The sequence below is a fragment of the Cynocephalus volans genome, chromosome 7 (genome assembly GCF_027409185.1).
Source record: "Cynocephalus volans isolate mCynVol1 chromosome 7, mCynVol1.pri, whole genome shotgun sequence".
Classification (NCBI taxonomy): domain Eukaryota; kingdom Metazoa; phylum Chordata; class Mammalia; order Dermoptera; family Cynocephalidae; genus Cynocephalus; species Cynocephalus volans.
The window spans coordinates 66,880,154-66,896,970 of record NC_084466.1 but is presented as its reverse complement, the minus strand read 5'-3'; the positions used below and the strand labels follow the sequence as shown (position 1 = coordinate 66,896,970).

The 16,817-nt window shown below is 37.0% G+C and overlaps 1 protein-coding gene across 3 annotated transcripts in view; it reads left to right on the top strand.

Annotated features, from left to right (window-relative positions):
- The window catches only part of CAB39L (calcium binding protein 39 like), a 172,668-nt gene that overhangs the window by 102,853 nt on the left and 52,998 nt on the right, over positions 1-16,817 (top strand). For all 3 annotated transcript variants that reach the window (XM_063102478.1, XM_063102477.1, XM_063102476.1), the window contains 2 exons: positions 14,380-14,521; positions 16,473-16,637. In XM_063102478.1, the coding sequence (XP_062958548.1) occupies positions 14,411-14,521; positions 16,473-16,637 (276 nt within the window). In that variant the 5' untranslated portion in view covers positions 14,380-14,410. The remainder of the gene's footprint in view (positions 1-14,379; positions 14,522-16,472; positions 16,638-16,817) is intronic.

The window sequence follows — 16,817 nt, the reverse complement described above, 5'->3', positions numbered from 1 at the left end:
TTTAAAAAAATTTTTAATTGCACATATTTGTGGGGTACAGTGTGTTGTTTCAGTACATGTATATATTGCACAGTGATTCACTTAGGGTAGATAGAATATTAATCACCTAACCATTTATCTTTTCTTTGTGGTGATTATAGTCTTTTCCAGCAATTTAGAAATGTGCCATATAATATTATTAGCTCTAGTCAGCCTAGAGCACCAGAACTTATTCTTCCTATCTACCTATAATTTTGACATTATTATTGATTATAGTCACCCTGCTGTGCAATAGATCTCCAAACCTTATTTCCTCCTATCAATCTGAAACTTTGTACCCTTTGGTCATCAACTTCCCATTCTCACCCTCCCCATGTGCCCAACCTTTGTTAACCATTATTTCTATGAGTTCAACTGTTTTATTTTTATTTATTTATTTTTTTTACTGGAAATTATTTCTTTTCTTTTTTTTTTTTTTTTAATTTTATTTTGTCGATATACATTGTAGCTGATTAATGCTCCCCATCACCAAAACCTCCCTCCCTTCTCCCTCCCCCCCTCCCCCCCAACAATGTCCTTTCTGTTTGCTTGTTGTATCAACTTCAAATAATTGTGGTTGTTATATCTTCTTCCCTCCCCCCGCCGATTTGTGTGTGTGTGTGTGTATGTGTGTGTGTGAATTTATATATTAATGTTTAGCTCCCTCCAATAAGTGAGAACATGTGGTATTTCTCTTTCTGTGCCTGACTTGTTTCACTTAATATAATTCTCTCGAGGTCCATCCATGTTGTTGCAAATGGCAGTATTTCATTCGTTTTTATAGCTGAGTAGTATTCCATTGTGTAGATGTACCACATTTTCCGTATCCACTCATCTGATGATGGGCATTTGGGCTGGTTCCAACTCTTGGCTATTGTAAAGAGTGCTGCGATGAACATTGGGGAACAGGTATACCTTCGACTTGATGATTTCCATTCCTCTGGGTATATTCCCAACAGTGGGATGGCTGGGTCGTATGGTAGATCTATTTGCAATTGTTTAAGGAACCTCCATACCATTTTCCATAGAGGCTGCACCATTTTGCAGTCCCACCAACAATGTATGAGAGTTCCTTTTTCTCCGCAGCCTCGCCAGCATTTATCGTTCAGAGTCTTTTGGATTTTAGCCATCCTAACTGGGGTTAGATGGTATCTCAATGTGGTTTTGATTTGCATTTCCCGGATGCTGAGTGATGTTGAGCATTTTTTCATATGTCTGTTGGCCATTTGGATATCTTCCTTAGAGAAATGCCTACTTAGCTCTTTTGCCCATTTTTTAATTGGGTTGCTTGTTTTCTTCTTGTAAAGTTGTTTGAGTTCCTTATATATTCTGGATATTAATCCTTTGTCAGATGTATATTTTGCAAATATTTTCTCCCACTCTGTTGGTTGTCTTTTAACTCTGTGAATTGTTTCTTTTGCTGTGCAGAAGCTTTTTAGTTTGATATAATCCCATTTGTTTATTTTTCCTTTGGTTGCCCGTGCTTTTGGGGTCGTATTCATGAAGTCTCTGCCCAGTCCTATTTCCTGAAGTGTTTCCCCTATGTTTTCTTTAAGAAGTTTTATTGTCTCAGGGTGTATATTTAAATCCTTAATCCATTTTGAGTTGATTTTAGTATACGGTGAGAGGTATGGATCTAGTTTCATTCTCCTGCATATCGATATCCAGTTATCCCAACACCACTTGCTGAAGAGGCAGGCCCTTCCCCAGTGAATAGGCTTGGTGCCTTTGTCAAAGATCAGATGGCAGTAAGTGTGTGGGTTGATTTCTGGATTCTCTATTCTATTCCATTGGTCAGTGTGTCTGTTTTTATGCCAGTACCATACTGTTTTGGTTATTATAGCTTTGTAGTACAGCTTAAAGTCAGGTAGTGTTATGCCTCCAGCTTTATTTTTTTTGCTGAGCATTGCTTTGGCTATTCGTGGTCTTTTATTGTTCCATATAAATGTTTGAATAGTTTTTTCCATTTCTGAGAAAAATGTCTTTGGAATTTTGATGGGGATTGCATTGAATTTGTATATCACTTTGGGTAGTATGGACATTTTCACTATGTTGATTCTTCCAATCCAAGAGCATGGAATATCTTTCCATCTTCTTGTATCCTCTCTAATTTCTCTCAGCAGTGGTTTGTAGTTCTCATTATAGAGATTTTTCACCTCCTTGGTTAACTCAATTCCTAAGTATTTTATTTTTTTGGTGGCTATTGTAAATGGGCAGGCTTTCTTGATTTCTCCTTCTGCATGTTCACTATTGGAGAAAAGAAATGCTACTGATTTTTGTGTGTTGATTTTGTATCCTGCTACTGTGCTGAAATCATTTATCAATTCCAAGAGTTTTTTTGTAGAGGTTTTAGGCTGTTCGATATATAGGATCATGTCATCTGCAAACAGGGACAGTTTGACTTCATCTTTTCCAATCTGGATGCCCTTTATTTCCTTCTCTTCTCTGATTGCTCTGGCTAGTACTTCCAACACTATGTTGAATAGGAGTAGTGAGAGTGGGCATCCTTGTCTAGTGCCTGTTCTTAAACGAAAAGCTTTCAGCTTTTCCCCATTCAGGATGATATTGGCAGTGGGTTTGTCATATATGGCTTTAATTATGTTGAGATACTTTCCCTCTATACCTAACTTATAGAGGGTCTTTGTCATGAATGAGTGCTGAACTTTATCAAATGCTTTTTCAGCATCTATAGAGATGATCATATGGTCCTTGTGTTTGAGTTTATTAATATGGTGTATCACATTTATTGATTTGCGTATGTTGAACCAACCTTGCATCCCTGGGATGAATCCCACTTGATCGTGATGAATAATTTTTCGTATGTGTTGCTGTATTCTGTTTGCTAGTATTTTAGTGAGGATTTTTGCATCTATATTCATCAAGGATATCGGCCTGTAGTTTTCTTTTTTGGTTATATCTTTACCTGGTTTTGGTATCAGGATGATGTTTGCTTCATAGAATGAGTTTGGGAGATTTGCGTCCGTTTCAATCTTTTGGAATAGTTTGTAAAGAATCGGTGTCAATTCCTCTTTGAATGTTTGGTAAAATTCTGCTGTGAATCCATCTGGTCCTGGGCTTTTCTTTGTTGGGAGCCTTCTGATAACAGCTTCAATCTCCTTTATTGTTATTGGTCTGTTCAAATTTTCTACGTCTTCACGGTTCAGTTTTGGGAGCTTGTGTGTGTCCAGAAATTTATCCATTTCCTCCAGATTTTCAAATTTGTTGGCGTATAGTTGTTTATAGTAGTCTCGAATGATTCCTTGTATTTCAGATGAATCAGTTGTAATATCGCCTTTTTCATTTCTAATTTTTGTTATTTGAGTCTTCTCTCTTCTTTTTTTTGTTAGCCATGCTAATGGTTTGTCAATTTTATTTATCTTTTCAAAAAACCAACTCTTTGATTCGTTGATCTTTTGAATTGTTTTTTGGTTTTCAATTTCATTCAGTTCTGCTCTGATCTTAATGATTTCTTTCCGTCTGCTAACTTTAGGATTGGATTGTTCTTGTTTTTCTAGTTCTTTAAGGTGAAGTGTTAGGTTGTTCACTTGCCATCTTTCCATTCTTCTGAAGTGAGCATTTAATGCAATAAATTTTCCCCTCAATACTGCTTTTGCAGTATCCCACAGGTTTTGGTATGATGTATCATTGTTTTCATTAGTTTCAATAAACTTTTTGATTTCCTGCTTGATTTCTTCTTGGACCCATATGTCATTAAGTAGAATGCTGTTTAATTTCCATGTGTTTGTATAGTTTCCAGAGTTTTGTTTGTTATTAATTTCTAGTTTTAATCCATTGTGGTCTGAGAAGATACATGGGATAATTCCAATTTTTTTGAATTTATTGAGACTTGATTTGTGACCTAATATGTGATCTATCCTGGAGAATGATCCATGTGCTGATGAGAAGAATGAATATTCTGAGGTTGTTGGGTGGAATGTTCTGTAGATATCTGCCAATTCCAATTGGTCTAGAGTCTTGTTTAGATCTTGTGTTTCTCTACTGATTCTTTGCCTAGATGATCTGTCTAATATTGACAGTGGAGTGTTCAGGTCCCCTGCTATTATGGTATTAGTGTCTATTTCCTTCTTTAGGTCTAATAGAGTTTGTTTTATAAATCTGGCTGCTCCAACATTGGGTGCGTACATATTTATGATTGTTATGTCTTCTTGATGGATCAGTCCTTTTATCATTAAGTAGTGTCCCTCATTGTCTCTTTTTATGGTTTTTAGTTTAAAGTCTATTTTGTCAGATATAAGAATAGCCACTCCAGCTCGTTTTTCTTTTCTGTTTGCATGGTAAATCTTTTTCCATCCTTTCACTCTTAGTCTGTGTGAATCTTTATGGGTGAGGTGGGTCTCTTGTAGGCAGCATATAGTTGGGTCCTGCTTTTTGATCCAGTCAGCCAGTCTGTGTCTTTTAATTGGGGAATTTAAGCCTTTAACATTAAGAGTTGTTATTGAAAGGTGTTGATTTATTCCTAGCATTTTATTGGTTGTTTGGTTGTCTTAGGTGTCTTTTGTTCCTTGCTTTCTGATTTACTGTTTGGTTTCTTTGTTTGTTGGTTCCTTAGGTTGTAGATAGTGTTTTTGTTAGCTTGTTTTCTCTTCATGAATGCCATTTTTATTGTACTAGCGGGTTTATATTTTTCTTAGGTTTTTATGGCAGTGGTAGTTATTTTTCAGGAACCAAACCCAGTACTCCCTTGAGGATTTCTTGTAAGGGTGGTTTTGTGGTAGTGAACTCCCGCAGTTTTTGTTTGTCTTAGAAATATACTATTTGCCCCTCATTTCGGAAGGATAGCCTTGCAGGGTAGAGTATTCTTGGCTGGCAATCTTTGTCTTTTAGTATTTTGAAAATATCATCCCATTCCTTTCTAGCTTTTAGGGTTTGTGATGAGAAGTCTGATGTTAACCTGATTGGGGCTCCCTTATAGGTGATTTGACGCTTCTCTCTTGCAGCTTTTAAGATTCTCTCTTTGTCTCTGAGTTTTGCCAATTTGACTATGACATGTCTTGGAGAAGGCCTTTTTGGGTTGAATACGTTTGGAGATCGTTGAGCTTCCTGGATCTGAAGATTTGTGATTTTTCCTATACCTGGGAAGTTTTCTGCCACTATTTTGTTGAATATGTTTTCAATGGAATCTCCATTTTCCTCCCCTTCTGGAATACCCATGACTCGGATATTTGAGCGCTTGAGGTTGTCTGATATCTCTCTCAGATTTTCTTCCATGTCCTTGATTCTTTTTTCTTTCTTTTTGTCTGCTTGTGTTATTTCAAACAGCCCATCTTCAAGTTCAGAGGTTCTCTCTTCAACTTCGACAAGCCTGCTGGTTAAACTCTCCGTTGTGTTTTTTATTTCGCTGAATAACTTCTTCAGTTCAGCAAGTTCTGCTACATTTTTTTTCAGGACATTGATTTCCTTGTATATTTCCTCTTTCAGATCCTGTATACTTTTCCTCATTTCATCATGATGTCTAGCTGAGTTTTCTTGTATCTCATTCAGTTTCCTTAGAATTATCACTCGAAATTCCTTGTCAGTTATTTCAAGGGCTTCTTGTTCTATAGGATCTAGAGTATGAGATTTATTAACTTTTGGTGTGTACTTTCTTGATTTTTTGTATTTCTGGTGTCTTTTTTTTGGTGTTTATTCATTGTGGCAGGGGGTTTCACAGTCCACCGGTTTGAGACTAATGACTAACTAGGATGTTGCTGTGGTTGCCAATTTGTTATGGCTCCCGCCGTGACTGCTCAGTTGGCCTCTAGTGTCTTGTGTGTGTGGTTGCCTCGGGTCTTGGGCTTCTCCGGGGATCCACCTTTCTGGTCAGCTTGTACTCTGCTGGGCTGGTGGATCACGTACCACAGGGTGTGTGCTCTCTGTTGAGCTTTCACTTCCTGTACACGACTTCTCCCTGTTCCATGTGCTCTAGCCCAGGCTGTTAGATCATGCAGTCGCGACCCCACCGGGTGTGTGGTTTCTGTCGAGTCTCCGCCTCCCTGGCCACACGTCTCCCCCCTCTGTGCACACTGTGCTGGGCTGGGGTGTGTCTTCTGCACCCCTCGTCTATCAGCTGGGCCTTCAAGACCCTGCTCATCACCGCCTCGCCCAGGAAGTCTACCAGGTTTCTGCTAGGCACAGACGACCGGTCTCTCTGGGTGCCTTTGTAGCACTGTGTAGATCTTTCTCGGGTCTTGTTCACCTTTGTATCCCCCCGGTATAAACCGAGTCTAGTGCCCGCCTGCAGCCTGCTCTCCGGCAGGTTCAAGCGGACCTGGGAACTCTCCTACCACACTATTTCCAACCAGAAATTCGTTAGGCTTTTTTCCAAACTGGTGGTCGCAGAGATGGTATCTGCCTCCCAGTAACAGGAAGTTTACCGGGCCGGAGTCCAGGGTGTGGTGGAGTGACAGTCGGCCCGCCCGTACTTTCTAGCCCTCCCAACACTGGTCGGGACGCTCCACACCCCCAGCCCCGCCAGAGAACCACGGAGGGAGTGGGAGAGGAGGCCGGCCCGCAGGGTCCGGAAAGCCCCGCGCCAGGCCAAGCAAATGGGCTCAGTGATGGCCGAGCTGCCCGCACCTGGGAAAATGGAGGCAGCACCGGGGCAGTGAGTGGCCTGGTGGTGCAGGCAGGAGCCGCGTGGGCATCCACTCCCCGAACAGAGCTGTGCCAGGGATCACTCACAGTGCTGTGCCAGTTCGGGCGCTCGCTCTGTCTCTGGTTTGTTGCCTTCCGTGTTCTCGGCGCTGCCGCCTCGGGCTGTTCAGTCGCGGCGCCGCTCGGGCGCTCCCAGGAATATTCTTTAATGCCGGCCTGAAACCTCGAATCCTGAATAGGGCAGCTGGCCGCCTTCAGTGCGGCCCCAGCCTCCGGGATCCTGGCTGCGTCCACAGCAGCCCTGGCGCTGTGTTCCCTGTTTCAAGACTCGCTTTTGCAGCTAAGAATCAGTTCTTTTCCTGCTCCACACTTCAAAGCTGTTGCCTGTAAATGAGGCAGCCTCTCCTGCCGGGGGCAAAGTGGCGTTGAGCCCCCACAACCGGCCAGCAGCAGCAGTCCTCCCTTAAGAGATGGCCAGAGGAAGGTCCACAAGTTTCCCGGCTGCCTGAGGCCCAGTGGCCACCTTTTCCACCTCAGCTACTCCGCGCCAGCCGCCGCAGCCGCTGCCATCTTGAAACTCCGAGTTCAACTGTTTTAGATTCCACATACAAGTGAAATGATGCAGTATTTGTCTTTCTGTGTCTGTCTTATTTCACTTAGCATAATGTCCTCCAGATTCACCAATGTTGTGGCAAATGACAGGATTTCCCCCATTCTAAAGACTGAATATTATTCTATTAGGTATATACATACCACATTTTCTTTATCCATTCATCTGTGGAACTTAGGTTGATGCCATATCTTGGCTATTGGTGAATAATGCTGCATTGAGCACAGGAGTGCAGATATCTCTTTGATGTATTGACTGACATATTTTTTTATATTTTGGCTATACCCAGAAGTAGGATTGCTGGATTATATGGTAGTTGTATTTTTAGTTTTTTGAAGAAACTTCATAGTTTCCAAAAATGGCTGTACTACCGTCCCACCGACAGCATACAAGAGTTCCCTTTTCTCTTCATTCTCCCGAACACTTATCTTTCATCTTTTTTGTTTTTATTAGATTGGGTCACAATCCATTTGTGAGTCAATTGCTCTAACTAAGAGCATTGGAATAGTCTGTTCATGTCTGGGTCATGTTTCTACCCTTTTGGTAAGATGGGGTGGGGTGAGGTGGAGAAGTAGGGCAGACTGACCTATCACTAGAAGAAGCAGGGACCAAACACCTAGCAGAGATTTCTTCTTTTTCTTTTACTTCTCTGATTCAGTTATTTTTACTTCTATCATTATCATTTCCATCCTTCTTTTCTTGGAGATTTTTGGAGTCATTTCCTTTTTAACTTTTTTAGTTGAATTCTTATTTATTTTTATTCCCATTTAAATGAATTATAATTATAGATTCTCACCTTCCCACATGTCCTCCCAGCAAAATAAAGGCTCCCTTTCAAAAACTGTTTCTGATTTTTTAGCATTACTTTTGTTGAGTTCTTTGTGGGGTTGATTCCATCTCATCTTTCAGTTAAATTTTTAGTAAGTGTCCATAATCTGTTCACACATAAATGATATGTTGGCTAGAGATTTAATTAATGAGGTTACCGACTTTCCTTCTCAGAAGTCCGTAGATTTTCTCCATGGTTTTATGGCATTTAGTTTTATGGAACTCCAAAGACAATCTGATTTTTATGTTTTTTTGTTTGTTTAAGGTCATTTTGTTGGAATGTGCTTTGAGAGAGGAAATTTGAAAAGCAACAAGATAAACTGAATTTTAGATCTCATCAGTCTTGACTAGAACAAAATTTTAAATGATTGGGTTAAGATCCTTTTGATGCTTAAGTTGTTGTGTATTTGATTATTGCTTCTCCTCCATTTTTAGTTCCTTTTGTTGCTGACTTCCTCCACTTCCCCCCGTTATTGTAATATCTGTTTCTTATGGGATAACACTCTGTCTTCTCCATATCACTATAAAATACTTATATAGATATAAAGATGTATATCTATATGCACTCTATATCTTTTCTCCATCATTTTAGTTTTTCAACGTTTTCTGGCCTTCTGGAAAAATCTTTTTTGTGTCCGTATCTCCTACTACATTGTGAGCCCATTGAAGCTTATTTTGTATTTCCTAGTCCAGTCTCTAGAACATCTTACGTGCTCAGTAAATATTTTTTTGAATGAATAAATGTAGACTAACTTTGTACTTTGCAGTTGCCCTCAATGATTTTCTGTAGTATCATTTCTGCTCTATGCAGATTTGGATTACCATGTTGCACTTGGGGCATGTGTGTATGCACATATATGTATACATATGTTTTTGGTCATTTATCTTGGTCAGCTCTCTTTTTATCTAAATTCTTTTCTCTCTCTCTCTCTTTTCTTTTAATTATGTCTGTTTTAGTTTCACAGAGAATTAATTTTGCACACAACCTTTCCTGTAAGTTTGCAGGGCATTTCCCTCCTTTGCTTATGTAGTTTAAAAAAGGAAAGAAAGAAAGAAAGAAAAAAGAACCTGCTGTTTGTTGCTTATCCGTTTACTTGCTCTTGAAAACGGAAAAGTGCAACAGGGCCAATGTCGGTCCACTAACATTTGTGTGCTGTGTGGCCCGCTGTCAGGATAACACTGAGGGCAAGTACAGTTTTCAGTGCCTTGCAGGCATTCATCTAGTGTCAGTCTGTTGAGCTAACATGGCGTTTTCTTCTGTCCCTACTGCCTCCTTTCCTAAGATATAATGTATGTTCTTAAAACTCTGAGGAAGACTTTATGGAAAAATTACTACCACCATTATATACCCAGAAGGACCATTTTCAGGACTCTCCATTCCTTTTGTCTCCTCCTTAAGCACTTTATCTTTGGCCGTGATGTATACTAGGAGTTAAAGACGCAGAATGGATATGGAATAGTGATGAGTGACCTAGAGCCCACAGTAAATGGCCTATCTAATTAAGAACCCCTTCATTTTATAGATAGAACAAATGACACGCATACAGGGCAATAACTACTTTTGAATTACACAGTGGATCAGTTATCAATCAAGCCTAAATGGGGGTTTAAGTATCTTATGTTTGTGTAGTAGCACAGTTGTCCTGAAAATAAGAGGCGTAGCACTAAGTTGGTGGGTGATGGGGGAGGTGTTCAGGATGGGAGTGGAATGGGGGCTAGCCATGGTCTGAGGAGAACTGGGGCAGGCAGGAGAATTCTTCCTTAATTTGCAGAGGATCTGGGGCTGGACCTGCCTAGTTTGAGAGTGTGAATTTTGATTTCCCTCAAAAGATGGGTCCCAAAGTTGAAGAATAATGATCTTATGAAATTTTAAATCATTATTAAATGAATTTTATATTAGTTATTACAGTAAATAGTACATTTAAAATATAAAAACAACTCAAAAAAGAATACTGTGTTAAGAGGCACTATACTGTGTTATTTCTCCTTATATAAAACCCCATTGCCCCTAAAACATTTGCTTTTTCCCCTTAACAGTAAGCCTCAAAGAGCGGAAATTATGCTTTTCTTGTTTATTCTCTATCCCTAGTACTTAGCAAGGTGCCTATGTTTAGTACTTACTCAGAGTATTTATTTATTTATTTATTTATTAAAAGATGACCAGTAAGGGGATCTTAACCCCTGACTTGGTGTTGTCAGCACCACGCTCTCCCAAGTGAGCCATGGACCAGCCCTCATAGTATTTATTAAATGAATTTAAATGAATTAATGAATGAACCAATAAGCAAATGAAAAGTTGAGAGATAGTGAATCAGGAAATGCTGGCTAACTACCATATTGACATGGAAGTTCTGAAAACGTTTGTAATTTCAGCAAATTAGCATTAGAATTAGCTTGATAGGATGAGAACCAAGTAGAGCAATAGGTGATGGACAGAAACCATATCATATCATATACATATGATACCATATCATATATCTATAATACCATATCATAATTTTTACTGTTGTGATGTCAAGGAGTATTAGTTGAAATTTCCCTCAGTGTGGTGGGACTACATGGAGAAAAGGAGAGATTACATGATTGCACTTGGCTTCTTTTTTTAATTCTGTTTTAATGCTAAATATTTGTACATTGAGTACTAACAGAGAATAGATTTATACTTAAAAAAATAATGAAAAAAAAAGGTGTAATTGACTCAAGGAGCCAGAAATGTCCAGGACACTTAAAACAGAATCATAGCTCAACTACTTCCCCTTTCTCATTAGTGAAATAATTCATTAACTCTGCCATAGAAGTTTTCATAATAATAGCAGCTAAACATTATAGAATACTTGTACAAGGCCCTGTGCACAGTGCTGTACATACCCTTAATCATCACAACAACCGTAAGAGGGAGATGTTATTTCCATTTACAGATAAAACACAGAATCTTAGAGAGGTCACATAATGTGCACAGGATGACCCACGTAGTAAGCAGCAGATGGCTGGATCTGCCCAACTATCCAATGACAGTTTCAGCACCCTCCCCACCCCCACACTACATAAACTTTTAAATACATTCTACCTTTGTTTATGTTTATATCTGCTTATTAAAGAAAAGATTATTAAAGGAAAACCTAGTATATCATTATAATTTTATTTTTGTGTTTTATAGAGGCAAAAAGCTGTCTTCCAAAGCTGTCTCTCTTTTTTTGCACAATACACCATGCACTAAGAATCGCAGTGTAATGATCTTCACATATTTTATCTTTGAGTGCTGTGACAGCTTTTGGTGTTAGCTTTAGAGGCTGATTGGCGTGCCTTACTGTGTATTCAAACTTTTCCTTGGACTGAGAGCAAACAAGTTCCTTTAACACATACCCTCCCCAATTGGGGAGTTGGGGCATAGCCCCAGGATCCCTGCTGAAACAGGAAATGTTTTTTAAGTTTTCTTTCTTATCATCAAAATTTACACCAACATTTTTGGTTTCTACTTCATAACATGTATGTCGTATCCCATTGGAATTCTTGATCACAAACTACAAATATGGATTTTGTTACTTAAAAGGAATTGATTGGATGGATATAAGGTAGTTCATAGATCTGGCAGAAATCCTGAGGAACCAGATTTGAGAAATAGACAGGAATCTAGGGGGATGATGGATTTGGAACCATAGCCTAGGCTATACCATGGGAATAGCTAGTTAGGGTGCTGCTATCAACTGGTGTATACATTTGTGTATAAAAATCTTTCTTCATTGATTAATTGTAATATTTTTAATGAAAATATTGAGGAAAAGTGAAAGTAACCCAAATTCCATCAATAGGGTAATGATAAAATAAATTATGATGTATTTTTACATAATGGCATACTATATAGTTGACCCTTGAACGTGGGGGTTAGGGGTACTGACCCCCCTCAGCAATGAAAAATTTGCATATAACTTTTGACTCCTAGTCTGCTGTTGACCAGAAACCTAACCGATAACATCAGCAGTTGATTAACACATATTATGTATGTTATATGTATCATATACTATATTCTTACAATAAAGTAAGCTCGAGAAACAAAAATGTTATTAAGAAAATCATAAGGAAGAGAAAATACATTTTAAAAACATTTAAATACATCAGGAAAAAAATTTGTATGTAAGTAGACCATGCATTTGAAACCCGTGTTGTTCCAGGCTCAATTGCATTGTTATAAAAAATATCGTAGTAAATCTAAACATACACTCATGGAATGGTATTCAAAATGTAAAATTGGAAAAAAGTTGTGAAATACTTAGTTTAGTATTATTCTATTTTTGTTTAAAATATATTTTGAAACAATAAAACTTCTTAAAAAAAACATAGGAGAAACACTTCAGGAAATAGGACTGGACACAGACTTCATGAATACGACCCCAAAAGCACAGGCAACCAAAGGAAAAATAAACAAATGGGATTATATCAAACTAAAAAGCTTCTGCACAGCAAAAGAAACAATTAACAGAGTTAAAAGACAACCAACAGAGTGGGAGAAAATATTTGCAAAATATACATCTGACAAAGGATTAATATCCAGAATATATAAGGAACTCAAACAACTTTACAAGAAGAAAACAAGCAACCCAATTTAAAAATGGGCAAAAGAGTTAAGTAGGCATTTCTCTAAGGAAGATATCCAAATGGCCAACAGACATATGAAAAAATGCTCAACATCACTCAGCATCCGGGAAATGCAAATCAAAACCACACTGAGATACCATCTAACCCCAGTTAGGATGGCTAAAATTCAAAAGACTCTGAACGATAAATGCTGGCGAGGTTGCGGAGAAAAAAGAACTCTCATACATTATTGGTGGGACTGCAAAATGGTGCAGCCTCTATGGAAAATGGTATGGAGGTTCCTCAAACAATTGCAGATAGATCCACCATATGACCCAGCTATCCCACTGTTGGGATTATACCCAGAGGAATGGAAATCATCAAGTCGAAGGTATACCTGTTCCCCAATGTTCATTGCAGCACTGTTTACAATAGCCAAGAGTTGGAACCAGCCCAAATGTCCATCATCAGATGAGTGGATACGGAAAATGTGGTACATCTACACAATGAAATACTACTCAGCTATAAAAACGAATGAAATACTGCCATTTGCAACAACATGGATGGACCTTGAGAGAATTACATTAAGTGAAATGAGTCAGGCACAGAAAGAGAAATACCACATGTTCTCACTTATTGGTGGGAGCTAAAAATTAATATATAAATTCACACACACACACACACACACACAAAAAAAAAAAAACCGGGGGGGGGGGAGAAGATATAACAACTACAATTACTTGAAGTTGATACGACAAGCAAACAGAAAGGACATTGTTGGGTGGAAGGGAGGAGAGGGAGGAGGGAGGGAGGTTTTGGTAAGGGGCAACAATAATCAACCACAATGTATATCGATAAAAGTTTAAAAAATTAAATTAAATTAAAAAATAAAAAAGTGTTAGGAATAAAATAAAATAAAATAAAATATATTTGAAGGGAATATGTATACCAAACATAATATTTGTCATCTCTGGGCGCTTGGATCATGGGAACCTTTGATTTAGTGCATCATATTTCTGTAAAATATTTTTGTTAATAAATGTGAAATAATGAATATGGCTTTACTAGCTGGAGCCTTCAATTACAAGATTTTTGCCCTAATACTTACATTATGGCAGATGACAGCCATATTTGGCTTTTTCTCCTCTGTGTAAAATAGATGTTCTCAACAGCTTATATTGATACCTATTCTTCACTCTCCTCACCCTCTACCATGGCAGTGAGGATATAAGACACATTGCCATCAGTGAATACAGCCAAATGAATATTTGAAGAGAAAATAAAGAATTCTTAGTAATTTTACATTACAATTTTATGATTGCCATGAGTAGTTAGTGGTATGCCTTTACGTATTGCTTTACGACAGTATATGCATCTTAATCCCACTTTTGTTTTACTTGTTTTAGTTAATTATTTATTTTATTATCACTCTCTTTAGTGACAATATCTAGTTTTAAATATCAGCTTATTTTCTAAAAGTATTCCTTTTCCCATTCTTCCATAATCATTGTATTTCTATTGTGGGAAAAATTTTAAACTTTGAGTAAAAACTTTCAGGTAAAGCTTTTAAAATATCCTACTCGAAATACTTTATAGTATTAAATTTGGCATATAACTTGAAAGTCATTTTAGTTTGATTATATTTAATGTTTCAAATTACTGAACTGATGTTATTGAAAACTTATAAGACATTTTGGTGTGACAATTTAAACACATTGAGTTAAAGTTATGATTTTTAGTTGCTTGTTTGTTTTTAGCATTCCATATTGGAAGAAGAAATTTCTATACATGAAAAAAATGCCTCTGTTTAGTAAATCACAGAAAAATCCAGCAGAAATTGTGAAAATTCTGAAAGACAACATGGCCATTTTGGAAAAGCAAGATAAAAAGACAGACAAGGTATGAGCTAAAACAATAACATTATTATTAAAATACATGCATTCCAAGGCCAAAAACCAATGTAAAAGCTTAATGAAGAATCCTCGATATGGTCTCTATAAATACGTTTTAGTTGATTTTAGGATTTATGCAACTGATAATTGTTTAGTCTCTTGTCTTGAACTTTTGATTCACTGTCTAGAGCTTACCAACCCTGGATCCATCTAGACTACAGAACTTAAAGATCTAAGAGTTTGCACTGGTGTATAATGTTACACTAAGATAAGGGTAAAAAGTGTTTATTTAAAGATTGACTATTAGTTTCTGTCACAGTGCAACCTCATTTTTTCATTGTGTTTAGGTCTTAGCAACCAGGGCTTCCTCACAGGTAAGGTCTTTTAGTATTTTAGTTAATCGCTGAAAGGGATGTTGAGTCCTACATATTCGATTTCTCTTTAAAGTGACTAGTTTAGGGCAAGACTCAACATATCTATAAAAGAAATACCCTTGAGTTCATAGTACCTTTGTATCCCTGTATGTGATATAATCTTCGTTTCTATAAGGGATTTAGAAATATCTTATTTTAATTCTAGTGTACTTTGTAATATTGAGCCAAATATTGGCCCAAATAGAAATAAAAAATGACCTTCATAAAAATGTAAATCTAAATAGCACGAGACAAAAAAAAAAACAAAAAAAAAAAACTTTTACTTATTTTTATTAGTAATCAAGAAAAGGCCAATTAAAACCACAATGAATTTATATTACACACCTAATACCTTGGCAAAAATGAAAAGTCCAATGATATTAAGTGCTGATAAGGATTGAGAACAATGAGAACTTTCATTCACTGTGGGTGATAAAGTATATATTGATGTAACTTCTTTGGAAAACTGTTTAGTATTATCTGTGAAATGTGAAGATGTGCATGTGCTAAAATCCTGCACTCTTAAGTATAAACTCAGAGACATTCTTGCTCATGTGCACCAGGAAAAATGTACAAGAATGTTCATAGCATTGTTGTTCATAATAACTCTTCAATGGAAGCAACCTAAATGTCCCTGAACAGTAGAATCAATAAAGAAGTTGCGGTACAGCCGTCAGTGGAATACTATAGAGCAATGAAAGTTACGGAACTGCTGCCTACATGCAGCAGCATTAGATGAATCTCCCAAGTATAATGTTGAGTGAAAGAAGCAAATCATGAAAGGGTACATGTACTGTTCCATAAAGTTAAAAATCAGCAGAACTAAAAAACGTTTTTTATTAAGATACAATTCACTTACCATATAATTCATCATTTAAAGTGTACAATTGAGTGGTTTTTAGTATATTCACAACGTTATGCAACCATCATCACTTTCTAATTCTAGAATATTTTATCACCTCAAAAGGAAACTCTGTATCTATTTGCATTCATTCTTCATTTCCCCTCCCTGAGGCCCCAACACCCACTAATCTAATTTTGGTTCATAGATAGCAAAACAGACAATGATTATATGTGAGGAATAAGTGGATTGACAAAATTTATGTGTTGTGACAATTATGATTTTATACCTGATCCATTAAAAAATCAGGAGAATAGGAATTTGTTGAAAAACCTTAACACAATGCTTTAAATAAAGACTAATAGCTACTGACAGGTCTTCAAAACACGGTCAATTTAATTCTCATGAATGAAATTTATATTGAATTTCTAGGAAAATTATACTGTGAGTATGGTTTAAAGGAAAGTTACTTCAATTATGTTGACTAAGCAAAAATATTAGAGATCTTTTTTATACAAATAAATTTTAGTTACATTTTAAAAAATAAAAAAGAGGTGCCTACTAAATGTTTTTTTATTTGTTTGTTTGTAACTGTACTGTGGTCTTTGATTATAAACAGGGCCAAAGAAGTGTTTTTTTGTTTATTTGTTTATAGCCTGAAAACTGTTATTCTTTTTAACTATTAGCATACTTTTGCTCACTAGGCTTCAGAAGAAGTGTCAAAATCACTGCAAGCAATAAAAGAAATTCTTTGTGGTACAAATGACAAGGAACCCCCAACAGAAGCAGTGGCTCAGCTAGCACAAGAACTCTACAGTAGTGGGCTGCTGGTGACACTGATAGCTGATCTACAGCTGATAGACTTTGAGGTAAACTATTTGTGAAAGAATGACAATTCTGCTTTTTGATTTTAATATATATGATTATCAATATTCGTCTTATTTATTATTGCTACACATATATTTTAAAAACCAGATATTTTCTAAAACTTCTAAAGCCACTTTAATCTTTTTTTAAAAAAACAAAGATATATAGTTATGCTTTTTGCA